This window comes from Perca fluviatilis, chromosome 11 (assembly GCF_010015445.1).
Source record: "Perca fluviatilis chromosome 11, GENO_Pfluv_1.0, whole genome shotgun sequence".
Lineage (NCBI taxonomy): Eukaryota > Metazoa > Chordata > Actinopteri > Perciformes > Percidae > Perca > Perca fluviatilis.
In genome coordinates, this window is record NC_053122.1 from 6,914,972 (window position 1) to 6,941,963 (window position 26,992).

General features: G+C 40.9%; 1 protein-coding gene across 2 annotated transcripts in view; it reads left to right on the forward strand.

Moving 5' to 3' along the window:
* The window catches only part of LOC120568216 (glycogen debranching enzyme-like), a 58,144-nt gene that overhangs the window by 23,985 nt on the left and 7,167 nt on the right, over window positions 1-26,992 (forward strand). Inside the window, exons 10-31 of one of the 2 annotated variants that reach the window (XM_039815572.1) lie at window positions 290-387; window positions 2,202-2,341; window positions 4,137-4,324; window positions 6,165-6,288; window positions 8,209-8,372; window positions 11,068-11,169; window positions 12,474-12,629; window positions 13,615-13,765; window positions 15,705-15,829; window positions 15,937-16,049; window positions 17,002-17,136; window positions 18,280-18,410; window positions 20,947-21,083; window positions 21,878-22,011; window positions 22,128-22,303; window positions 22,648-22,750; window positions 23,907-24,030; window positions 24,197-24,298; window positions 24,842-24,953; window positions 25,230-25,365; window positions 25,681-25,793; window positions 25,948-26,159. In XM_039815572.1, coding sequence (XP_039671506.1) covers window positions 290-387; window positions 2,202-2,341; window positions 4,137-4,324; window positions 6,165-6,288; window positions 8,209-8,372; window positions 11,068-11,169; window positions 12,474-12,629; window positions 13,615-13,765; window positions 15,705-15,829; window positions 15,937-16,049; window positions 17,002-17,136; window positions 18,280-18,410; window positions 20,947-21,083; window positions 21,878-22,011; window positions 22,128-22,303; window positions 22,648-22,750; window positions 23,907-24,030; window positions 24,197-24,298; window positions 24,842-24,953; window positions 25,230-25,365; window positions 25,681-25,793; window positions 25,948-26,159 — 2,976 coding nt within the window. Of the gene's footprint in view, window positions 1-289; window positions 388-2,201; window positions 2,342-4,136; window positions 4,325-6,164; window positions 6,289-6,607; window positions 6,732-8,208; window positions 8,373-11,067; window positions 11,170-12,473; window positions 12,630-13,614; window positions 13,766-15,704; window positions 15,830-15,936; window positions 16,050-17,001; window positions 17,137-18,279; window positions 18,411-20,946; window positions 21,084-21,877; window positions 22,012-22,127; window positions 22,304-22,647; window positions 22,751-23,906; window positions 24,031-24,196; window positions 24,299-24,841; window positions 24,954-25,229; window positions 25,366-25,680; window positions 25,794-25,947; window positions 26,160-26,992 lie in introns of both variants that reach the window. The other variant, XM_039815571.1, reaches the window with a different exon arrangement.

A 26,992-nucleotide genomic window follows, 5' to 3' on the forward strand; every position in this document is an offset into this window, starting at 1 on the left:
GGGAGCCAGCTGGAGCCAAACCTGACACCTCAGGTTCTCAGTGGTGTCAGGGGTGAGATGCGTTTACAGATACTGGAAATGTCTCATGTCAGTTATATTTATTACTTGTAACTACCAAAACAGTGTACTATTACTATCTTATACTGTAAGCCTTAGAACATGTGTATTCTGCTTAGTATTTGCACAAAGTGTGGAATTGGAGACCCGTTGAGTGTTCCCAAAATACATAATGTACCCTGTGCATCAGTCAGTGTTCGTTATGTTCCTCCTCTTCTTCTCTTTCCTCAAGGCTGCCAACTGTATTGTGGGAAACGTAGTGTACGAGCGTCTGGCAGACCACGGCCCCAAACTCGGTCCCCTTTGCAGGAAAAACCCTATGGTTACCAGGTAACGAATTTAAAGATATTGGTGTAAGGAGAGAGGGAAAGAATGGGATAGATATAATACATGGAGGAAGAAGAGAGGTGAAGGGATGGAAAGATGGAAGAGAGACAGCGTTCTACTTTGTAGGTCAAATTTACTATAAGTTTGAGATGCTAGCTGGGAAGAATCAATGCCATTCATTAGTCTGTAGTGTTGCATTACACTGAACAATGTGGGATTCTACAGAGAACCACTTTACACTACTGCAACTTCAGTGTGTGGGAGGCATTAATACATACATACAGAAGAGATTTTTTTTTTTATTCTGCCTTCTGTCAATGAGTCCAATTAAACTTGGCATTAGCATGCAACATCTCCTCACTATCTGCTAGCTGCCTGTCCCCTGAACACACTGTAAAAAACATCTCCTCACTATCTGCTAGCTGCCTGTCCCCTGAACACACTGTAAAAAAAACGCAGCCTCTGTGGACAGCCCAGGCTCCACAAATGCCAACAAAAACAAACTGCGCCAACCTGCACCACCAAACATAGGCGCCGATTTATGTTTTCCTCCGTGGGAGCTCACGGGCGCATGCCCTTTTTAAAAAAAAAAAAAAAAAAAAAAAAGTAGTCAAAAATCTTTTGCATTTCAGAACCTTAGGAAACGGACAGCGGCCGATACAAACACACTATTAACTCGATAATAAAGCTGTAACGTAGGCTATCTTTCAACTCAGGACAGCGCCACTTCTCACAAATACAGATAGAAATGGAGATGCAAAGTTTAACTGACCACCAACTAGGCCTACCGCTGACCTGATGGTGCTCTGTATCCAGCGCACAGTCAGCTATTCTGGGGTAACTAGACCAGCAACTACCGCTGACCTAACGAGCACCACAACCGTGCGCTGTATCTAGTGCGCAGTAACCGATTCTGGGGTATCAACCGCGATCAGCTTCGTGGGAAATTAAGAACTCTCTGCACTGGTGGTGGATGTCGTTGATGCACTTGCATCAATAGGTTTGATTTTTATTTTTTTTTAATAACAAATCTGTCCATTTAATTAAATTCTCACACTGATTACCTAACGCACATGCACGCACTGTGTGTGTGTGTGTGTGTGTGTGTGTGTGTGTGTGTGTGGTGTGGGGTATGGAGGCGTTTTCAAGAGACGCTGTGATTGGTGGATAGGATATGGCGCAGGGGACTGACAGCGACATAACCAATCACATTATGACAGACGCTCCACTTAGAAACCAATTGCAATGTTTAATTTTAAATGAATGTAGCCTACTGGCAGTCTGGCACACGCGGGTGCTCAGTGGGTGCTCGGTATTTTCCGTGGGTGCTCGAGCTCCGGTATCGGCGCATATGCCACCAAACATAAACGGTGTTCCAGCCAATAACCGACAAGAAGGATTTGGGGGTGGGGGTTGGGTGGGTTAGTGCGCGGAAGGGAGGGGACGGGATGAGGAGGAGGGAGGGGCGAGCTATCCCCTGTTTTGTTTGACAATACTTTGAATGTCAACAGGAAGTGACATCACCCAACATCGCTTGGAGCACCCTTTAACTAGCCCAATCTTCAGTCCTTTTGAAAGAATTTGCACAAATCAGCTCTCTCTCTAATGTTGTATGCAGCATGCCAGTCACTCGAGACAAATTCTTCATCTTTTGTGAATTGAAACAGTTGAGGTAATAAAGACGCATAGTAATGCCGGATACAACCGCGATAGCTTCATCCAATACAGATAGCAGGTGTATGAGTTTCATGATTGTGCCTAATGTGATGGGAGGCTGAGTGTCTGTGGATCTCAGTGGTTTTATCTCTCGGTCTCAGGTATTTCACCTTCCCATATCCGGTCATGACTCTGGAGCAGGAGCTGCAGCTGCTCGACCAGCCAGACAAGACGTGTCACTTCCTGGCTCACAACGGTTGGGTGATGAGTGACGATCCGCTGCGCAACTTTGCCGAGCCAGGTAAATAAATGTATATTAAACTTCTTAGCAAACAGGTCAGGTCCAGAAACTATAAGTACAGAGGAATAAATAAACTAGGGCTGTCAATCTGTCTCAAAACATATTTTTGTTCTTTGTGCTTTTAAACACACTAGAATAGTTGCCTTTCTAGATTATAGTAATTTTGCTGTTAAACTGTTGACTTTTTGTTGTTTTTGTGTTCATTGTGTTCTTTCTAAGTTTTTTTATTTTCTGATTGTACAGCACTTTGGTCAACTGTTAAATAAATTTGGATTGGAATCGATTAAAAATATTTAATCGCGATTAATTGCATTATTGTCCAAAGTTGACTTGCAATTAACCTTAAATTATTTGCATTATATTATTATTATAACATATTATATTATTTATATATATATATTTAAATCTGTTCTAGTTGCACTTAAAAAGGGATATTTTTCAAGTGGTATTTGAGACTGGACGTACTCCGGTGGTAACTCAATTCATATCATCAGTACAAAAAACTTTATTCTTGTGGAGAGAACCATCTGGAAGGGCTTTGAAACTCAACTTGCCGTTCAAAACACCCTTTTCTGTATCCATTTCTGCTCAAGGAGGTTTCTTTCTTTGTGCGTTAATTAGGGCTGGGCAATATATTTATATTATATCGATATCGCGATATGAAACTAGATATCGTCTTAGATTTTGGATATTGTAATATATATAATATATTGTAAGGTTATCTATCCTGGTTTTAAAGGCTGCATTACAGTAAAATGATGTCATTTTCTGAACTTACCAGACTGTTCTAGATGTTCTATTATTTGCCTTTACCCACTTAGTCATTAAATCCACATTACTGATGATGATTATTTATCTAAAATGTAATTGTAAATCTAAATTTGTGAAAAAACTCCAAATGTAAACCCTACAGTCGGTATCTTTCAGTATATATATCCGTATATTTCAGTATCGCCCAGCCCTAGCGTTAATCGCACGTCAAAACAATTTGTGCCGTTGAAAGGAATTAGTTGTTATCGCGTAAACGCATACATACAGTACAGGCCAAAAGTTTGGACACACTTTCTCATTCAATGCGTTTCCTTTTTATTTTCATGACTATTTACATTGTAGATTCTCACTGAAGACATCAAAACTATGAATGAACACATATGGAATTATGTACTTAACAAAAAAGTGTGAAATAACTGAAAACATGTCTTATATTTTAGATTCTTCAAAGTAGCCACCCTTTGCTTTTTTTATTAATAAGGGAAATAATTCCACTAATGAACCCTGACAAAGCACACCTGTGAAGGTAAAACCATTTCAGGTGACTACCTCATGAAGCTCATTGAGAGAACACCAAGGGTTTGCAGAGTTATCAAAAAGGCAAAGGGTGGCTACTTTGAAGAATCTAAAATATAAGACTATTGTTTTCAGTATTTATTATATATACTTTTAACATAATTCCATATGTGTTCATTCATAGTTTTGATGCCTTCAGTGAGAATCTACAATGTAAATAGTCATGAAAATAAAGAAACCCATTGAATGAGAAGGTGTGTCCAAACTTTTGGCCTGTACTGTATAAACATACTGTAACTATTCGTCCCTTTGTCTATCGTTATCAGGCCTGTTACACATGGCTTTTTATATGGGATAAAACACGTTTGAACTTCTGTGTCCATTAATAGGGACTCAAGAATCTGAATGTAATGAGCCATTTTCAGGTTTCATGTTGAACAGTCTGCACTGATGACATGTGGCTGTGATTCCTTGTATCAGTATTGGTCTGTGCCCATGCTCCTTATAGGCTCCAACGTGTACGTGCGTCGGGAGCTGGTATGCTGGGGTGACAGTGTCAAACTCCGCTATGGCAACGGGCCCGAGGACTGCCCGTACCTGTGGGCCCACATGCAGAAATACACTGAAATCACAGCCAAATATTTCCATGGAGTGAGACTGGACAACTGCCACTCGACACCATTACATGTAGCTGAGGTATTGTCATATATTATTACATTATCTCACGAGCATGTATACAATCAAATTATGTGTTTAGTTTATTTCAATCACATAGATACACATCACATACATAACATAAATGGTTAAACAAAGTGTCACCTTAATTCATACAGTGTCATCTTAACTTGTTTCTGATCAATACTGATCGAAAAGGAGTAGGTTGAAGCATTTGTCTATCGCACCTACCCGCTAGGAGCAGGGTAATCGGCTTTTTTAAAATTAATTAAAATATAGATATTTTGGCGCCAGCATATCGATTCTCCTATCACACGTATAAGGACAACGATATATTGCTATCGATATTTCATCCCACCCCTATTGAAGAAATGGTAAAAGTGGGAAAGGAACATCTACTTTGATTGCAAACTGGTCACTCAGGGCCAGATGTACGTCCGTTTGCGAACGTAGCGTTATCGACGCCATGGCCAACCCGCAGAAAGCGCACGCTGTGATACTTCAGCTTACGTCGTATTTACCAAACCTGCAGTTGATCGGGGTAATCAGAGCCTTTCTCCGCCCACTACACCGTAAATTGCGCTGTAGCAAAGCATTAAGTACTGGTGCTATGATACGGCTGAGTGCAGACTGCGATATTCCCACTGCTGATGCTATGACTGTTTGAAATGATCCTAATGCCAATATTTGTAATGTAGCGAAGAGTTTAACAACTGCTGGAATGGGATGTGAACTCTGAGTCTGAGATTCGATGTCCTCTTTGATTTCTTCCAGTAACTGTAATATTGCTTGGCTGCTTAATCTGTAACGCTTAATGAGTTCGTGTTCAATCAACTGAAAAAGTGTGATCCTTGTGGCAAAAATCCTTTCAGCTCGTCTCCTCGGCCTATGTCTTCGTCTTGCTCTGATTACTGCTGCCATTTCAACCAGGAGGCATATGCGAGGAAACCTGCATCCAGGTTTACACCTGCTTTTAAGAGGCAGATAATTTTCACCGCACAGTACAGTACAGGCCAAAAGTTTGGACACACCTTCTCATTCAGTGTGTTTCTTTATTTTCATGACTATTTACATTGTAGATTCTCACTGAAGGCATCAGAACTATGAATGAACACATATGGAATTATGTACTTAACAAAAAAGTGTGAAGTAACTGAAAACATGTCTTATATTTTAGATTCTTCAAAGTAGCCACCCTTTGCTTTTTTTGATAACTCTGCAAACCCTTGGTGTTCTCTCAATGAGCTTCATGAGGTAGTCACCTGAAATGGTTTTCACTTCACAGGTGTGCTTTGTCAGGGTTAATTAGTGGAATTTTTTCCATTATTAATAAAAAAAGCAAAGGGTGGCTACTTTGAACAATCTAAAATATAAGACATGTTTTCAATTATTTCACACTTTTTTTGTTAAGTACATAATTCCATATGTGTTCATTCATAGTTTTGATGCCTTCAGTGAGAATCTACAATGTAAATAGTCATGAAAATAAAAAGGAAACTCTGAAAATAAAAAGGAAACCCATTGAATGAGAAAGTGTGTCCAAACTTTTGGCCTGTACTGTATAATTAGGCGCACTTTACACTTCCCCTCCCATCTCTTTATGGGAATCTCCCACTTTCCCTTTGACCCTCCCGTGAATGCATATGTATGACTTCGGAAAAGCGCAATTTGCCACTTCCTTACTTCGGCACGTATTGACGTACGTTGCGAAACAAATACGCTTGAAGTGGGCGCAAAAGCGTTAGTACATCTGTCACTGAAGCCAAGCCTTGGTTGTGTGTATAAAGGCAGATGCATACTTTATAGAAGAGTAACCTTTCTTTTCTCCCTGTCTGTACTGCTGGTGTATTGTCTTGTCTAGGCCATGTTAGATGCAGCCAGAGCGGTCAGACCCAATCTGTATGTGATAGCTGAACTGTTTACAGGCAGCGAGCTCATTGACAATGTGTTTGTGAACCGGCTGGGAATTAGCAGCCTTATACGAGGTACAACTCTTACGCATGAACTAACTTGTATGTTTTTGTCTCTTTCTTTCTCTTTTCACTGCATTGTTCTGCATTCTCCCCCTTCATACCCGAATATCTCCTCTCTTCTTTTTTTTGTTTTTTTTTATCTCTTGGCTCCAAATCTCTGTGTTCATGTTATCACTAACTGGCTGCCTTCCCTTCACACACATATCCTTCCTGCTCCTCCTCCTCCTTTTCCTCCTGCTACTCCTCTGTCCTTTATTGCCTCTTCCCCCAAACCTCCTCTCTTGCACTGTCTGCACTGGTTTTGGTGTGTTGCCTTGCTGTGGTTGACCAGTTCATGCTGGATGTGGCCCGAACAGTGTGTCCTAACCTGTATGTGGTGGCTGAACTGTTCACCGGCAGCGAGGAGCTGGATAATATCTTCGTAACCAAGCTAGGGATCACATCACTCATACGAGGTACAGTCATTTATATGTTGCACACACACTACACACACTACATACTGCATACACAGTATATTCATTAAAGGAATACGCCAGCGTGTGTTGAAATGGGGCTTATCACGGTCTACCCTGGCTGTAGATAAATGAGCCAACACATTTTTTGTCTCAGTGCAAGTAATTAGGTTGTTTTTTTGTCTTTTGTTGGCTCACTTTTACACACAACATGCTAACCGGCAACATAGGATTCCATTCACTACGCTAAGCTAACTAGCGGTGGCGCTGCCGGTGTTGCACCGGACTAAAACAATGCGTGCACAAAAAATGTGTTGGCCCACCTATCTACAGCTAGAGGAGACCGTGATAAGCCCTATTTCAACAAACGGTGGCGTATCCCTTTAATAAAGGTTTAGAGATGAATCGATTCATCTATTAGTTGTCCACTGTTAAATGAATCACCAACTATTTTTGATAGATGAATCAGTTTTAGTCATTTGTTATGGAAAAAAAAGTTTTATAAATGTGAATATGTTCTAGTTTCTTCTCTCCTCTGTGACCGTAAACTGAATATCTTTGAGTTCAATTCAATTTTATTTATAGTGTCAAATCATAACAAGAGTTATCTCAAGACAATTTACAGATAGAGTAGGTCTAGACCACACTCTATAATTTACACAGACACAACAATTCCAGTAATTCAGTAATTGTGGACTCAACAAGACATTTGAGGACGTCATCAGCTGGCTTCAATCGACCTGAGAAGGGCCAGTTCAGGCCGCTGCAATTCCCCCCCCCGCAAATTTCTCAAACGGTTTTGTCGAGGGCTGCATAACTAATCGCAATTTTATCGAAATCGCAATATGGAATAGTGCAATATCCAAATCACAGAGGTGCGCAAAATATGGCAAAATATGTGTCTAACCGTTCTGATTTAAGTATTGTGGTGCTGCAGAGACGTCCCGGGCCTACAAATCCTATCCTACAGAATAAAGACTAAATCTTTGTTTGGTACAGATCCTCTCAAAAATCACACTATAATCATTTTTTTAAATTTGTTATTTTATATTTTTCCATGAAAATGAGAATAATGATACAAACATGATAATTTCCTCCAATAACGTGAATCATATCGCAAACGCAATTTTATAATAATAATAATAATAATAATAATAATAAATTGAATTTATATAGCGCTTTTCACGAACTCAAAGTCGCTTTACAGGGTATAGATAATCAAAGATAGTCAAAATAATCGCAATTAGATGTTTGACTCATATCGTGCAGCCCTAGTTTTGTCTCAACCCAAATCTTTGTTCTGAACTGGGCTTACAGTACATTTAACCTCTTCAAGGCAAAACGCCTGCATTGCCAGATTGGAATGTGGCCCAGAGCTGCACGACAGTGGGCTTGATTGTGTGAAATCCTGTACAGTGCTTGCAGCAGTATGGACTGTCCTCCCATGTCTCATTTACTTTTTCTGTTTTCTTGTTCATAGAGGCCATGTCAGCTGGAGACAGCCATGAAGAGGGCCGTCTGGTCTATCGTTACGGAGGCGAGCCAGTCGGAGCTTGTGTTCAGCCCAGCCTCCGCCCACTGATGCCCTCCATCGCCCATGCCATGTTTCTCGATGTAACCCATGACAACGAGTGTCCCATACAGGTGTGTCTCTGTCAGGGTCAGGTTAGGATAGGGTTGAGTAACTTAAGATGCTTGTTGCGGCTGTAAGCAGTCCAACAAAGTGCTGCCGCGAGAGACTAAACATAGAGATGCATAAACGCACTGTGACGCGCTCGAGATTGTATTGCAATGATTTATTCCTCTGCACGTTAAAATACAACTAGCACTGCAGTTACCAAATGTAAAGTTACTTTGGGAGTTGAAATAAGTGCGTTAGTGCAGCGGTCAACAGAAAGTGTTCGCTCCCAGGCTCACCCCCTCTCTGTCAAAGCCCAAAAAACCAACAGGTGAAGCAAACTAATATAATGCTATCACTCCCGTTCAAACCACAATGTAAACGCCCACCACTTACAGTATAAGTGCACAATATAATAATCAATAAATTATATAAATGAGACTATAAACAACATACAATATGTGGCTCCTACAATGCTGATAACCAGTTGCTTTAGTGTGCATTATCTCTTTTATATAAACATTTTTGAGACAAACAAAACGGTTACGTTCCCCCTCCAAGGGTGTCAAACTCAACTTCACTAAGGGCCACACTGGAAAATGAGAATCACATCAAGGGCCAGACATGGAGAGTTTATTGACGTTTATTTAATCGAAAAAGTTTCCATGTCTCATTTAGCCTTCTCACTTACAGTTTGGTCCACATAAAACCCTAAAAAAGTCAGCAAAAAAGTTCCTTTGCTATCATAAAATTTAACAAATCAAGCAAAAACAATGCTTTCTGATTACGTTTTTAAAAGTAGGCCAACACACAGCCGACTATGAATATGCAAACTCGCTGGTGGTTCAGTCTCAAAGTCGGCAACTCTGCCAAATTCAGCTTTGAGTGTCGCGTAATTGCAGTTTGAAAACAGTTTCTCTCTCGTCTTTTTGGTTTGGCGCACATGTAGGCAGGCCAAAATGTATTGTGAACCTAAATTGATATGTGGGCCAGATCCAAATTTTGCGAGGGTCTGGATTTGGCCCGCGGGCCTTGAGTTTCCCACATGTGCCCTAGATTATTTTATCGGGTGATGACTCAGAAATGATGTTGGGAGACTTCAAAGATGATGACCAGTCTGATGAATTCAAATCAAATGCAGCTTTATTCAAACAGTGAACAAACTTTCATGACAATGAGACAACCATGAGCATACAGACGTGTCTGCCCAAGGGTGACCAAAATGTACATCAAAAATGGATCCCTTTTAAACTCTTTTTGTGCTCACACAGCCCAAGATATCTATAGCTATGTTTCCATCCACACGTTTTTATCCGAATTACGTGATATCGAATGAAAAATGCCTTATGGAAACAGTAAAATTCAATAGAATTTCATGAATATCGACGCAAATGAAATACGTTCGGTCTCATCGGATTTTCTCTTGATCGATATACGGTTTATGCGATAAACGCTGATGGAAACATTATTTGCTGAATAAATTAATGAATTGCGATTAAGTTTTAGGTCATTTTATGGTTGCAACCCGCCACAAAATGAAGAAGAAGAAGTTTTAGTTCATTTCCGCCCAGTATTTCCGCTCTGTTTGCACACATGACAGGTGTCAACAAAAACGGATGTAAGCGGACGAACGAGGAGACGAGAGACTTTTTGAATTTAATTTACGAGCAAAATATAACGGCTATTTTAGATAGCAAAAATCTAAGAAATGCCATAATTTATCAGGAACTCGCGAAGGAAATGACCAACAACGGTTACGACAAGCTGTGGGACGTCCTGCGGAGTAAATGGAAGGAGCTCAAACAGCGATACACGTCCCAAAAAGAGAGTTGTCTCGTAGCGGTGCCGGAGGGAAAATAAAAGGCAAGTTCCACCTTTTTGATGAGATGGATCAGATCCTCGGTTAAAGGCCCATCGTAGCTTCCTCGGCTTCTAATATTAACAACTACTACTTCTTCTGTCTAGTAAAACTTTGTTCGCAAAAGTTTGCTTGAATGTTGTGCGATTCAGTGCGACAATGAATGGAAACACCTTAAAATGTCTCAAATCAATTTGATATACCAATTTAATCGCAAAACAGCATGTGACGTCATTACGCAGAGGTTTTTATTCGCTTTGAAGCTGTTGGATGGAAACACACTTTCACCAGCTTTATTCGCATGAGTTGTTTTTTACCGAACTTAAGATAATTCGATTGACAAGTGGATGGAAACTTAGCTTATGTCAGCGCACCAGTTTACTCTTAACCTGCACCTTTTATGGCAGCTGCTCCTAATAGATTCCCACATTCCTGGCTCCAATTCCTCTGTGTGACAGTTGTGCCCAAACTCACAATAGATGTACACATTCTAAGCTAAGTTTTCCTGTGAGACCATGTCACCTTAAAACTTACTTGTCCCTAGAAACGCCTTAGAATAGATGAGATACATTCAAACATCTGCATGCACAAATACCAAACCTATCAGAATATACTTGTTGTGGTTGATTAAGTTCTCATAATTCCTGCAATGTGTACAATTCTAGTTTAAAAGTAGTCCTCCTTCTGTTGCTGCTTTCTCTATTCTTACCTGATCAAAGAAATATAAAGTAAAACATGGCCAAATGGCCAAAACCTTTAAGGGGGCAAAAGGATTTGTGTTGTCACTGTGTTCAAGAGCTTCTGCCCAGATGTCAGGTGTATGCAGTAATTGCTGCGTCTGTTTGCCTCTCTTTGTTCTACAGCTGCGTTCAGCACTGGACTCCCTCCCCAGCTCTGCTATGGTCTCTATGGCCTGCTGTGCTACTGGTTCCACCAGAGGATATGATGAATTAGTGCCACATCAGGTCAGTGTTTCCTCTGTTGATTTTGTAGTAGCGGCCCGCCATGGCAAAATTTCTGCTGCCACGGTATCAGAACGCACAACGTAGTCCTGTTGCCTTTTTAAATTATCCTGCCGACATAATGCACCCATGCATGGCTGACGCTCACATTGCAATTTAACAACAAGTAGAACTATTCAGAGGTTATTGGGCCCGTCCAGTTTTGCTCCACATACTGTTGTGTTGATGGAGTTTAATGTCAAAACGTTCGCTTTCTTCCAAGTTGACTATTAAACAAACAGCTCCACCAAAATCACACGACAATGTTCGACTTGTCAGTTCTGTCAACTGGGGGGGGGGGAGCTATTACTGGAAGCTATTACTTCCATCTGATGAATATCATTTTGGCTCAATGTTTAACCATTTATGGCTTGTTTGGGGTGTTCAAGAATCGCATACCCCAATATTGGCTTATTGAAAATATTAACATATGGTCAATGCTAGTTTATTTTCTCTAGTTTGTGACTTATATAGTTTGAAAAGCTAGATGTTAAGCTAGAGTGTCACATGTCCATCTTTTAAGGATGGGATTTTTCCAGATTAATCCAATTTCTGGATTTTTTTTTTTACTTGAAAACACAACTCGTGTGAATTGTGTAGATCCGTTAAAAGCTATGACTTCCTTCCTACTATTCATTCTTGTTTGTGATGGTGTAAAAATAAAAAAAAAAATAAAAAAACTGTTGATCAGTGATGGGCTTCTATCCAGTCAGATGTTGTTGTCCGCGAACTGTCAAACTCTCCAGCCATGGATATTCCTGCTGAATGTGATGCACACGGAAATCAGTTTGCTGGTTCGTAGTCTGTTTGAGTTGAGAACACTTCTTTGCTATTGGTTGCGACTTTGCCGGTAAAAGTTCACCAAAATTGAACAAATGGCTATGCCACTGGAAGTGAATGTTTTATTTGCCCCGTTGCTCACATAGAATAGTGTGAGTAGTGAATGGGAGGCAAATAAGATGAGATAAAACTTTATTGATCCCGAGGGAAATTGCTACAATTGCAAAACAAAGTTGGAAGAGTGCAGATACAAAGGGTGCAAATATACAGAAGACTATAATTACATAACAATAGGTGCAAAATGTAAAAAAAACTAAATAATATTCACCAATGTGTGACTGCGCCATTAGATTAACAATCTTGTGTGTGTGTGTGTGTGTGTGTGTGTGTGTGTGTGTGTGTGTGTGTGTGTGTGTGTGTGTGTGTGTGTGTGTGTGTGTGTGTGTGTGTGTGTGTGTGTGTGTGTGTGTGTGTGTGTGTGTGTGTAGATCTCTGTGGTGAAGGAGGAGCGTTTTTACCCCAAGTGGAACCCCTCGGCGCCCCCCAGCTCCACTGGTGAGGTTGGACTCCAGACTGGCATCATAGCTGGGAAACTGGCACTCAACAAGCTGCACCAGGAACTGGCTGCCCAGGGATTCATACAGGTACCATAAAGTATCTTTGTATGTGTGTAAATATATGGAGACATAAGCTCACTAAAAGCAGTTTCAGTTCACTCTGCAATCTGCAGTTTAAGGTTTTAACGTAAAAAACGTCATGATATATATGAAGACACTCAGAGATTTTTTTTGTTAGTTGAAAACTACACTTTATTTTCTTTAGGTTTTTTTAAATTCAACAAGCAATTTGCTGTATTTGAGCAGAGTACTGAAAGATAAGATAAGATAGACTTTATTAATCCCACACTGGGCAAATTTCTGTGCTACAGCAGCTCAAAAGATTTTTACACACATCAGAATAACACAAATACACATTAAAGGTGCCGTAGGTAGGATTGCGAAGATCCAGGACTTAGCCAAAACATTTGAACATCGACAACTTCTCAGTCCCTCCCCTCTTTCCGCTGAAGCCCAAAACGGTCTCCTAAGCCCCTCCCCCCACAAGGGAGAATGAATGCAGTAGGCTTACATACTGCACCTTTAAGTAGACATAGGAGAAAAAATATACATAAAGTATAAGAAATAGAAAAGAAATAGAATTAGTTATAATAATAATAATAATAATAATAATAATAATAATAATAATAATAAAACAAACATATTTACACAATAAACACCCTTATATAAACAGATATACAGATGAGTAAGGTGCGGCTGAATAAAAATGACATATGCACAGTTGAAGGTAACAGAGAGTAATAAATATATAGTGTAAATATGCATAGTGCAGAATATTGTCCAGTGATGGCTCATATTGCAATAAAAAGCAGCAGAACTGAGTACACTTTAATATCTGTTTATTTAATCTCAAGTAATATCGTTATTGCGATATTCAACAACTTTGTCGCACATTTTCATCATATTGTGCTCCACTCATCTAATTGTTGCTTTGTTTCTGCACAGTACCTTTCTTAGAGATCACCTATCAGTGGACAGCTTGTCTAAGTTCTCCACTCATCTTCCTCTCCAGGTGTTTGTAGACCAGGTTAATGCAGACATTGTTGCAGTTACTCGACACTGTCCCAGCACACACCAGTCCGTGGTGGCGGTGTGCAGGACCGCCTTCTGGAACCCCAAAACCCACCAGTACGACACCGACGTCCCACCCATGTTCATACCAGGTAGGACGATAACATTATCACCTTTTTATATTAGAAATCGGCTTATTATTTAGTGCATTATCTTAGGTGTGTGTGTGTGTGTGTGTGTGTGTGTGTGTGTGTGTGTGTGTGTGTGTGTGTGTGTACAGTACAGGCCAAAAGTTTGGACACACCTTCTCATTCAGTGTGTTTCCTTTTTATTTTCATGACTGTTTCCATTGTAGATTCTCACTGAAGGCATCAAAACTATGAATGAACACATATGGAATTATGTACTTAACAAAAAAGTGTGAAATAACTGAAAACATGTCTTATATTTTAGATTCTTCAAAGTAGCCACCCTTTGCTTTTTTTGATAACTCTGCAAACCCTTGGTGTTCTCTCAATGAGCTTCATGAGGTAGTCACCTGAAATGGTTTTACCTTCACAGGTGTGCTTTGTCAGGGTTAATTAGTGGAATCTTTTCCCTTATTTATAAAAAAGCAAAGGGTGGCTACTTTGAAGAATCTAAAATATAAGACATGTTTTCAGTTATTTCACACTTTTTTGTTAAGTACATAATTCCATATGTGTTCATTCATAGTTTTGATGCCTTCAGTGAGAATCTACAATGTAAATAGTCATGAAAATAAAAAGGAAACTCATTGAATGAGAAGGTGTGTCCAAACTTTTGGCCTGTACTGTATGTGTCATTTCCTTAACTCACGCATGATTGTTCTTATTATGATTAACACTTTTGATTTTGTGTTTGTTTTTAGAAACAACGTACAAAACATACACTTTACAATATGAACATATCCCCTCCCCGCCAAACCCCAAAAAGTCGTCATCACCACTCACTTACACAAAAATTAAAAACAGATGATTTAATACCCATAACATTCGAGACAATATAGTAAAATAATGACCATCTAGACAATAAACTGTAAACCAAATAAACATATGTATATGTGACAACACCATAAGCACATAAGTTCCTAGGAGCCCTCCAGAAAGTGTAAGTACTTTCCCCATTTTCTAGAGTAGGCGTCCAGTCTGGCAAACCGAGACAGACAGACAGACAGACAGACAGACAGACAGACAGACAGACAGACAGACAGACAGACTTTATTAATCCCACATTGGGAAATTAATCTGTTACAGCAGCAAGTTATAAGGACATACACACATACTCACTCACACACATACAGAAAAAACTAGAAGTATACTAGAAATAATAAATATAAAATATGCCAGAACAACTATTGAAAAAATATACTTAGAGTAATGAAAAGAATATACATGTATATACAAGTGTAGAATAAAATGTACATCCTACATACTGTGTGTGTGTGTGTGTGTGTGTGTGTGTGTGTGTGTGTGTGTGTGTGTGTGTGTGTGTGTGTGTGTGTGTGTGTGTGTGTGTGTGTGTGTGTGTGTGTGTTTTTTTTTTTTTTTTTTTGTGTGTTTGTGTTTAACAACACAAACGAAAATGTATTAACGTGAAGTAACCAGTATGCAAGTAGCATATTGTAATGTGTGAGGTAATGAGAGAGTTATCTCACACACAGCAGGGAATTGAAATTTGTTTGCATGTGGCCGGGTTGGTTCAGTGGGTAGAACAGGCGCACATATACTGAGAGGCTTATGCCTTGACGCAGGGTTCGAGTCCGACCTGTGACGATTTCCTGCATGTCTTCCCCCTCTCTCTCCCCTTTCTCATCTGGGAAAAGCCCCAAAACTTATCTTAAAATGAAAAATGTTTTTTCAAATGCTGCAACTCTAACCATCTAACAAGCCCACTCATGCATTGATTTTGTTGAAGAGTCTCCAAGTTTGCAACAAGTCTTCCCAATGCTGAGGATCTCTCTCTATCTATCTATCTATCTATCTATCTATCTATCTATCTATCTATCTATCTATCTATCTATCTATCTATCTATCTATCTATCTATCTATCTATCACTCTCTCTCTCTCAAGGGAAGATAGAAGAAGTGGTACTGGAGGCAAGGACAGTGGAAAGGCATGCTGGGAGTTATAAGAAGGATGACAACTACATCAACGGCATGCCAGAATACACTGTGGAAATAAAGGAGCACATATCGGTGAATATTGCTACGATTATTTTCAGGATCATGGTAATTCAGTGTTTTTTTTTTTTTTTAAATTATTAAAGCATGTCAATAAAATAATTGTTTATATACCTATATAGTTACAGGAGAGTGCAGTGGTGAAGCAAGCCGGAGTGATATCTAAAGGTGCATCGGAGTTTGTGCAGGAAATCACCTTTCAGAAGTTGACACCTGGCAGCGTCATCGCCTTCAGGTAAGCCGCACACAGACCCACACAAAACCTTGGCGTTGAAGAAAACTTCGCGAGACACATTTATCATTCTTTTCACGATATATCAAAAGATATGTCATAAAAGGTGTTAGCATTGTACATTTTGATCAGTTGTTAGGCTACGTTCACACCACAAGTCTTAATGCTTAATTCTGAGTTTTTTTGCTCCAATCTGATTTTTTTTTTTTTGTTTGGCTGTTCACATGACCTTTTTAAAATGTGGCCTAAATCAGAGTCCAGTGTGAACTGTTTGCGGTTTCGAACTGACCCGCATGCGCTAATGAACAATAACAATGACATCAGACGCAGCACGCTGTTGCACTAAAGTCAGGGAGGTTATGGAGGAAGTCAGCATTTTCGCTTTTATTTCAAACTGTTTGTCTAATGGCAGCTGTGACATTAATGAGCAGGTGCTGAGGAGGAGAAGAATGAAGAGAAAGAGAGCCAAACTGGCTATTTTGGTCTTTTGCGGGGTTATTGCTGCAAATTGTCTACTGTTGTTTTTGATTTTTGCTTTTTTTTTACTGTCTGTGTCTAGGGCAAACTCCCGCCGGCGCATAATTGTGACAAAGGTCGATGTAGATTGACGTAAAAGTCGCATCAAATCCTCCTCGGTTGTTCACACTGCGGCCGCATTGAAAAAAAATCTGACCTGGGTCTGATCCAGGACCACATATGGAAGTGGTCTAAATCTGATTTGGAAAAAATCTGATCTGGGCAAGATTTGAGTGTTCACACTACTTCTGAAGGAGTCTGACCTGGTCACTTGACCCCCCCCCCCCCAAAACATCTGATTTGGGCAACTTTTGCCTGCAGTCTGAACGTAGCCTTAGTCACAAAGGTTTCCATGACACACACACATTTCCCCCCATTTTCTCTCTCTCTTTCTTTTTTTTTTTCTCTCTCTCTCTCTCTCTCTCTCTCTCCCTCACAGGGTCAGTTTGGACCCCAAGGCCCAGAAAATGGCGGGGTTGCTGAGGTTTTATCTGTCGCAGTTCAGCCCAAAATACAGGCGAGGCAGCGTAGCGGATGAAAACCCACCACAAGCACTGCAGAAACCCCTGGCACAGTGAGTACACATCTCCACACACACACACACACACTTGACCCTATACACATTTATAGCAACACAAAAAAAATTTTGATAATAAAGAGGCGTTGTTTACATCAGTGTTTCTCAAATCGGGGTACGTGTACCCCTAGGGGTAAGTTTTTGTCGCTGTTTTTGAAGTTTGTCACCTTTTCTTGAAGGTTTTGTCATGTGTTTTGACCTATTCTTGCCTTTCTTCCTTACTTTTTTCTACTGTCTTTTTTTTTTCTTCAAAATATTTGTTTGTTTTCTGCATTTTTCAAAGTATTTGTCACTTTTTTTTTTTTAAGTTTGTCACTTTTTGGAATTTGTTGTCAATTTTGTCCCCCTAGTGTTGCCTTCCTTCTTTCTACTGTGTTTTTAAAAAAAGTTTTTATTGCTTTTTTGAGGGTTGTGTCTCTTTTTTCGAAGTTTTTGTTACTATTTTTGACCTATTGCCTTACTTCCTTCTTTCTACTGTCTTTTTCCAAGTTTATTTCGCCTTTTTTCATCAGCATTGAAATGTTTTCCAGATACAAGGCTGTTGTTTAGTAAATCTATTGCAGTCAGCGCTGTATTGTTCCTCTTTATATAGACTTTTTTTTTTTTTTTCTACCAAAAATGATCCGCGCTGGTTAGGGGGTACTTGGCTTAAAACAAACTGTTCAAAGGGGGAACATTATTGAAAAAAGCTTGAGAACCACTGGTTTACATTATAGACTGTGTATCTGTGTTACTACATTATCTGGGGCACATAACAGTAATCTAACCAAAAGATGAATCCTAGAATACATTCAAAACTTTAATTTGTTTAAAAAAGTAATAAATAAATAAAAAATAAAAAATTATTTGACTGAAAGAGAAAATTATATTGTAAATCGCAATTATTTCAATTGTACAGCAAAATTTGGAATTGTTACAGCTCTAATGTAAAGCGTTTTACGGTTGTCGTAAGACTAGAAAGGACTTGGTATATGAATGCAAGTCCATTTGTTTAGCATTAGCACGTGTGAACTGTTTATATTTAAAGCTGTGTGTGTGTGTGTGTGTGTGTGTGTGTGTGTGTGTGTGTGTGTGTGTGTGTGTGTGTGTGTGTGTGTGTGTGTGTGTGTGTGTGTGTGTGTGTGTGTGTGTGTTTCACAGGCTGATGTCCAGGCTGACGTTAGCAGACCTGAATGTCCTGCTGTTTCGCTGCGACTCCGAAGAACAAGAAGATGGAGGAGGCTGTTACAGCATCCCAGGATGGGAGAGCCTCAAATACGCTGGACTACAAGGTAGTCGCAGAGCAGTTACACATGGCTTCTAGTTCATCAGGTATACACAGTGTACTGAAACAAACTCAAATATTCTCCTTCTTCATTCAAATGAGCTAGCTGTCTCCAATGTAGGATAACACGTAGGGTACAGATTTGATCATTGGCAAATTATCGAATATGTTTTATCAATATTGATGAAGTTATGAATATGGTTATTAATAACTTTATCAAATCGACAAACAATCAAAACGGGGCACCACCCTGCAAGTCAGTATCCCTTCGGATCCCCTTTGTATACCAGAAAGATATACAAATGTCCCAGCTCAATCTCGACCAGCGAGGTGATGCTGGTTAAGCTAGTCCGGACTAGTGCGCCTCCTGTCAGTAACTGGGTTACCGTGGAAAGCAAAGAGACACCAACGCCGACAGCTTTTATCCTCCCTCCACCTCCTAGTGGCGGGGTGGTGCATTCAAAGGCCCGACAGCCAATGGGAAAAGAGCAACCTTGTCACAGGTGTGAAGCAGTTCTTTGTCTCACCACCAGTCTGCCTTGTCCTCCATGTGTTGGAGGTAGAATCTCCATTTTGGTAACTCTGCTTCCAAGTGGCAGCCTGTAGGAGTTTGGTGAAACTGGCTTTGGGATTCACATGTAGGCCAAGATCCTTTGTCTTGCCTTACCTGTGTCCTTTGTCTCTGCAGTCCGCTCAATCTGAGCCATTTTTGGTTAAGATCAATGTTTAACCCCTTGCTTGGTCCCAACACCAACATCCAGCTGAAGGGATTTTACCCTTCTTCAGACACTCACATGCACACAAGAGCAACTTCAGATAAAAAGAGCAACTCCCTGCTAATAAATCTTTGCTAAATTAAAGCTTTCAGTTGAAATGTGTTGGTGTCAGCCAGGCTGTATAATCAGCCGGGACTCAGAGGGCCTTTGGATGTTTCCTTCTTGCTTACAAAGCATTGGTAGACTTAGGGCTCCTGCACACTGCTGCGTGGCGTGAGCGTGTCAGCTGCGTTGCATGTCCGTTTTTTATTTCGGCTCCCATGTTAACAGGTAGAGCTGGGCGATTTGTTTCCCTAAAAAAATCTGTGATTTTTTTATAAAAAACTCGATTTACAATTCGATTTGATTTCCCCCCCTTCCATTTAAAACAAAATAACTGCGAACTGTAAATATATTTTAAAAATATATATTTATTGTATTTAATTAAAGTGCATCAACATAAACAAAATTGCAAAGACAAACCCTTTCTCTAAGTGAAAAGTCACTGTGCAGTGTGCAACAAAGATTGTTAAACATCCAAATTATTTATACTGTATTTGGATTAAAAAAATCGATTTTTTTGAAAATATTAATCGATTTGACCTACCAACTGAATTTTTAAATCAAATAGATTTTTTTCCCAGCCCTATTAACAGGTTAGAGCTTGCACACTGCCTGCGCGACACGCACGTCTCAGGTGCGGCTCAAAAACGTGTGCATGCTAGAAATGGGGCCGACGCCTATTTTTCACGCGACACGCAAGCGTGTTGGAAGCGTTTCCAGGCAAAAGATGTACATATGTCATTTTGACATGTATACATTTAATAAATGGCATTGTGATGTTTGAAAGTCTTGAGGTTTTGACATAAATGCAGATTTTCAAATATTGCACCTGTCAATACAGAACAAAATATTCTGTAGCCTATTTTGCCGTCAATACTGCCAATTATCAACTCCCATTTATCAATGGGGAAACATACATGTGTACAGACAAGGCTAGCAGCAGCAGCGCCGCGTCAGACACGTTTCTGGTGTGCAAAGACGTAGAAAACGCCACGCAACAGAAACGCCACGCTCACGCCATGCAGGCAGTGTGCAGGAGGCCTTAGTCCTGTGCATACTTAGACTCGGGCACAGACACTTGCTCTGTGATTATCCTTTAACATGCAGCAAAGACAAAGGAAGATAACTTGCAACAATCACTTACCAAGTTGTTCAAGGGAGTTTCTTTACACGTTCAAGAACCACAACAAAAGAAACAACTGTACAGACTGGTGTTTTTAGCGTGTAGAAGAGCTGTATACCCATCACGTGCATGGAAGGCCGACTGAAGTATGACCAAAACCTCCTGGCAGGCTTGTTTTGTTTTCACAGTTCACACATGCACTAAGTCCACCTCACAGCATTACACATGCATGTATGTAGTAAAATCCCTCTCATATTTTGTATATTGATAAAGTTTTATATTGTAATATTTCAATTTTTTATTTTTTATTTTTTATTTTTTATTAATAAGTCTTGTATAGTTTTTTTGCACATTATCTTTTTTGCTAGGCTGCTGTAACAGTGAAAATTGGGCTTGGGATTAATAAAGTATCCATCTTTATCTATCGACAAGAGTTTAAATGTAGTTGTTGTGTCCCTGCTGATCTATCTATCTTTCTATTGGTCTGTCTGTCTGTCTGTCTGTCTGTCTGTCTGTCTGTCTGTCTGTCTGTCTGTCTGTCCGATATTTTACCTTGGTATTTATATGACAGGAGTGTAAATGTGGTTGTTGTGTCTCTGCAGGTCTGATGTCAGTGCTGGCTGATATCCGTCCCAACAATGACCTGGGCCATCCGGTGTGTGCTAACCTCAGACAGGGGGACTGGCTGATAAACTTTGTCTCCAACAGACTGATAAACAGAGAGGGACCACTGGCACAGGTGAGGCTTTTACTGCCTTAAAGGGCCACTTCACCCAAAAAGACATTGTTTTTTTTTATTTGTCTTTACTGGTAGTCAGAGTATGAGTCTGATGCTGCTCCATTGGGCTGTGATTATGGTGCGTGTTTCAACCGAACCAGGAAAGAAAATGCCTCTGCACTCAATTGGATAGACCAATCGGAGCAACGGATAGACCTACAACCAATCAGAGCAACAGAGACAGACGTCACAGAAGCTGCGAGTCAAAGGCAGGCTTCGACAGAGCAAAGGCAGGGGCGGCAGTTTCCGTGCCGTGCGGACGGGTGTGGCGATGTGTATACATACGTGATCGGGGTTCTCTGTTCCTCTTTTAAAATGAATGCGCTCTCGATATCTTCTATAACCGACGCGATGGAGGAATCTACACATCTCAGTTCAGCAGCAGGCAGCCATCTTTGTTCTAAACTAATTCAACCAGTAGCTCTCTTTGGTGACGTGGTTGATCACGATACTGTTGATCATCTGTCCGTCATCGTATAAAGCCCGCCCTGACAATTTGATTGGTCCGAACAGCTCCGGTTCGACTTCGAGCATAGTTGCTCCACAACGGATCAAGTCCAGACAGAAATTCCCGACTTCAAATGTTGTGGGCGGGGCTAAGTTCGGCTGGCGTCCAGGCTTAATGTTACCGAATGAATGAGTTAATTTAGCAGGGGAAGTGGGTGTTGGCTTGTTCGTTATGGTAAGTGTCTACAGTTCTTTGAGAGTCCTGATTATGGAACAGATGATCCATTGTCACAATTGCGTGTCTGCAGGTGGGCCAGTGGTTGGGAGCTATGTTCGACTACTTGAAACACATCCCCCGCTACCTCATCCCCTGTTACTTTGATGCCATCCTGGTGTCAACCTACACTACAGCCCTGGACGCCACTCACAAGCTCATGTCGAGGTACGGTAGATTGTGGAAAGTGCATTGTTGAGATGTGAAATTTAAATCTTAACATTATGAATTTTAAGGACTGATTTGTTGCAGTTAAGTGACGTTTCTTTTCCATTTCCAAACAGCTTCATCCAGAATGGCTCCAGCTTTGTTCGTTACCTGGCGCTGGGTTCAGTTCAAATGTGTGGTGTCGGACGCTTTCCTGCCCTCCCTCCTCTTTCAACGAAAATCAAGGACGTTCCCTACCGCATCAGTCCCATCACAGGCGAGAAGGAGCAGTGCTGTGTCTCATTGGCTGCAGGTAGCCTAGCAACAGACATTTAATGGTGTCTCTGTGGATAAAATGACAGATAAAGATAAACAATATATATATTTTACGTAGTTATATTAACTTTAAGAAATACATTATTTCAGGGTTTTTAATCACTGGGAGTGTGAGATGAAGATGAAATATTTATAATTATCTATCTATCTATCTATCTATCTATCTATCTATCTATCTATCTATCTATCTATCTATCTATCTATCTATCTATCTATCTATCTATCTATCTATCTATCTATCTATCTATCTATCTATCTATCTATACAGTAGGTGGACAGTCACTGGCAGATTTAACCGATGTACTAATTGATATTCTTTAGGTCTTCCTCATTTCTCCTCTGGGATTTTCCGTTGTTGGGGCAGAGACACTTTCATTGCTCTCAGAGGACTGATGCTGCTCACTGGGAGACACACTGAAGCTCGGTACGTATGCATGTGTTAGTATGAACTCGAGATGCGCCAATACCAACTTTTCCCTGTATGCATGTGATAATGACTGCTACCATTGTTGTTTGGCCTGGCTCTGGTTTAAACAAATACATACAGAGCATGAATGCCATAGAGCTTTCTTTTATTATCTAGTTTGACAGTTGGCTAAATTACATGATATTGGATAAGTTCATAGACTTGTGTACTCGTAAATAACGATACTATTGCAAAATGAGGACAATAAATGAGGACCGTAGCGACAGCGAGTGACTGTCAGTTTATCAGACACACAGAAGTTGGATGTTTTCATAGATAGTAAAATAATGGACACAGCGACGCCATAGACTTCGACGGAGACCAGTGAAGTCACTTTTCCGGTGCTGGCTGAGCGTTACTGAGCAGTCTCAAACCGAGCTTGACGACGTAGATGTGACATGAGCAACCTGTCTGAAAGTGTGAAGTCTTCTGGTAGCTGTGCAGAGAGAAATCTCAATCATTCCCAATCTTACAGAGACGGAGAGCGTAGGTATATGTTAGGAGATAACATAGGCACAGGCTAATTACTGATCACTAACATGCTAGTTAACATTAGTCATTAAACTTAAACAGCTAATGTAAGTCCAAACTGCCTGTGAGCTTCTCCTGTACTATACGGTAATTCCTCTACTATGTGACAGTAAGTCTCGTGGTTATGACACAATCGTTAGCCTATTGTTATAAAAGCGTCTGCTACGGAGCCATAACGTGAGGTACAAGGTAATGGAGCCTTTTATACATTGTCGTGTTTCTTTAGAAATAAACAACGGACAAATAGAGTCTTTAAACGCTTCAGATGTAAAGTTATTCGCTGTCAAAGCGACGCCAAAATGTATGGGAGTCAATGGGATGCTATCAGGTGATGGCTTGTTAGAATTAGAATTTATGTTTGCACTGTTATAGCCTGTTCTCTGTTTACACTTGGCCTTAACCCATATATATGCATATATCCCGTGAAAATAGCTTTGAGGAGTAGTTGATGACTACTCTTCGTTAATGCCCTAATGGGTTACATTAATACATTTTTGTGTCTTCTTTAAAAGCTGCTTTAGTGGCCTGCCGTTCAGAAAACTGTAACTCTAAAATGAGCCATTCTGTCTCCTGGTCTCCATAGTAACATCATCCTGGCCTTCGCGGGGACTTTGCGTCACGGTTTGATCCCCAACCTGCTGGGTGAGGGTCGCTGTGCTCGATACAACTGTCGTGATGCTGTGTGGTGGTGGCTGCAGTGCATCCAGGTACGGAATAGGACGCAAGGGGAAATAATAGAGCTGTACTGAGCTGGTTGTATCGAAATGTTTATTAAACTAATAAAGTAATGCTTTTTTACATAGATGTATGATCTAATATCGTGCTTTAATGACGTACTTGATTACTTAAAATTCCTTCGTGCTTTTTGTTCAGGACTACGCTACCCACGTTCCTGAAGGGCATGAAATCCTTCGCTGCCCTGTCACACGCATGTTCCCCACTGATGACTGTGAACCCCTGGCACCTGGAGAGGTGGTATGTACAACTGAGACACACACACAAACACACACACACACACACACACACACACACACACACACACACACACACACACACACACACACACACACACACACAAGTCTGTATTACTATCTTTGTGGGGACATATCATTGACATAATGCATTCCCTAGCCCCTTACCCTAACCTTAACCATCCCAACTGAATGCCTAACCCTTACCCTCACCCTAACCATAACCTAATTCTAACCCTAGTCCTAAAACCAAGTCTTAACCCTGAAACAGCCCTTTAAACTCATGGGGACCAGCATTTTGGTCCCCACGAGGCTGTGCAGACCCCACAAGTATACTGTAGTCCCCGGTTTTTGGACCCCACGAATATAGTAAAGCAGGTACACACACACACACACACACACACACACACACACACACACACACACACACACGTTTAATCGATTGACAGCACTAATTTATTTTTCTCAATGCACATAACGTATGTATATGTGTGTGTGTGTGTGTGTGTGTGTGTGTGTGTGTGTGTGTGTGTGTGTGTGTGTGTAGGAACAGCCTCTGTATGATGTGATCCATGAGGCTCTGCAGCGCCACCTAGAGGGAATTTCCTTCAGAGAGAGAAATGCTGGATCCAAGATAGACATGCACATGAGAGATGAAGGTAGGACAGAGAGAGTGTGTGTGTGTGTGTGTGTGTGTGTGTGTGTGTGTGTGTGTGTTAAACTATACTATGAACAAAAGATAATTTCCTAATGTAAGACAACAATGAACAGTAATTCTAATTCTTTACAGCAGCAACAAACTGTGCACATTTTTTTCTGGTACTACATAAAGCCTGATGCCACGGGGGAAACTTTACATCTGTTTACACCAGCAGCTGTCCAAACTATCCCTCCATACCAACCTCAGTGTTTCTGAGCTCTTCCCTCCTTTCCAGGGTTTAACGTGGCTACTAACGTGGATCCGGCCACAGGTTTTGTGACTGGAGGAAACCGCTTTAACTGTGGCACATGGATGGACAAAATGGGAGAGAGCGAGAGAGCGAGGAATAAAGGCATGCCCGCTACTCCAAGGTAACACACAAACTGATCACACACACACACACACACACACACACACACACACACACACACATTCAAAGGTAACACCGGTCAGAAAGTCATCACAAAATAAATCCCTCAGTTTTTTTTTTTTTTTACGAAAGCCAGTTTAGAAAAGGTAAGTTTGCACTTCTCATTGCACTTTGCGTCAGATTGTGATCAGTCCTTCAGTGTACTTGCTGTTACAGTCGTAATTGTGTTTATTATGGTTGTTTTTCGACTATTTTCTGATGTTTTACAAACTAAATAATTGATTTAGTTTTTTCTGTATCACCTTTTATTGTCCAGAGACGGAGCAGCGGTGGAGATAGTCGGTCTCAGTAAGTCAGCTGTTCGCTGGGTTGTGGAGCTCCATGCCAAAGGACTGTTCCCTTATGATGGAGTTAAAGTTCACAGAGATGGTATTACACACACACACACACACACACACACACACACACACACACACACACACACACACTGACAAATACACTGATCTGTATTTTCAGATAAAGAAATGTCTCCTGTACCGAATTCTTTCATCATCTGCAATGAACCGTTTCCATTGTGTTCCAGGTAAAGAAGTGTTCATCTCGTACTCCCAGTGGAACCAGCAGCTCCAGCGGTCCTTTGAAGCAGGTTTCTGGGTGTCTGGCGACCCAAAAGACCCCAACGAGAAGCACCCCGATCTGGTGCACAAAAAGGGCATCTATAAGGACAGCTATGGAGCCTCCAGCCCCTGGTGTGACTACCAGCTGAGACCCAACTTCACTATTGCCATGGTGGTGGTAAGACACACTGAGACCTGCACCCACTTGTCTGAATAGTCTGTAACTTTTATTGGCCAAGAGGTGGGGATGGGAGTCGCCAGAGGCCCCGCGATACGATATTATCAAGATTTTAAACATACAGGGCCCTATTTTAACGATCTAAGCGCATGTCGTGAAGAGCCTGGCGCAGGTGCGTTTAGGGCGTGTCCAAATCCACTTCTGCTAGTTTGACGGCGGTGAAAAAGGGTCCGTGTGCCGGGCGCCTGGTCCTAAAGGGTTGTCCTTAGTGTCTTCATTAATCAGAGGTGTGTTTTGGGCGTAACATGCAATCAACCAATCAGAGATCATCTCCCATTCCCTTTAAAAGCCAGGTGCGTTAGGACCTTGGAGCATTGCTGTTATGATGGAGGATTTACACCCTAATATTTTTATTTGTAATCTTCTGCATGTTTGTGCTGCGAGTCCCTGTGTGTGTAACAAGCATAGTGTGTGTCCCTGTGTGTGTAACAAGCATAGTGTGTGTCCCTGTGTGTGTAACAAGCATAGTGTGTGTCCCTGTGTGTGTAACAAGCATAGTGTGTGTCCCTGTGTGTGTGTGTAACAAAGCATAGTGTGTGTCCCTGTGTGTGTAACAAGCATAGTGTGTGTCCTGCTTTGTGTGTGTAACAAGCATAGTGTGTGTCCCTGTGTGTGTGTGTAACAAGCATAGTGTGTGTCCCTGTGTGTGTAACAAGCATAGTGTGTGTCCCTGTGTGTGTAACAAGCATAGTGTGTGTCCCTGTGTGTGTGTGTAACAAGCATAGTGTGTGTCCCTGTGTGTGTAACAAGCATAGTGTGTGTCCCTGTGTGTG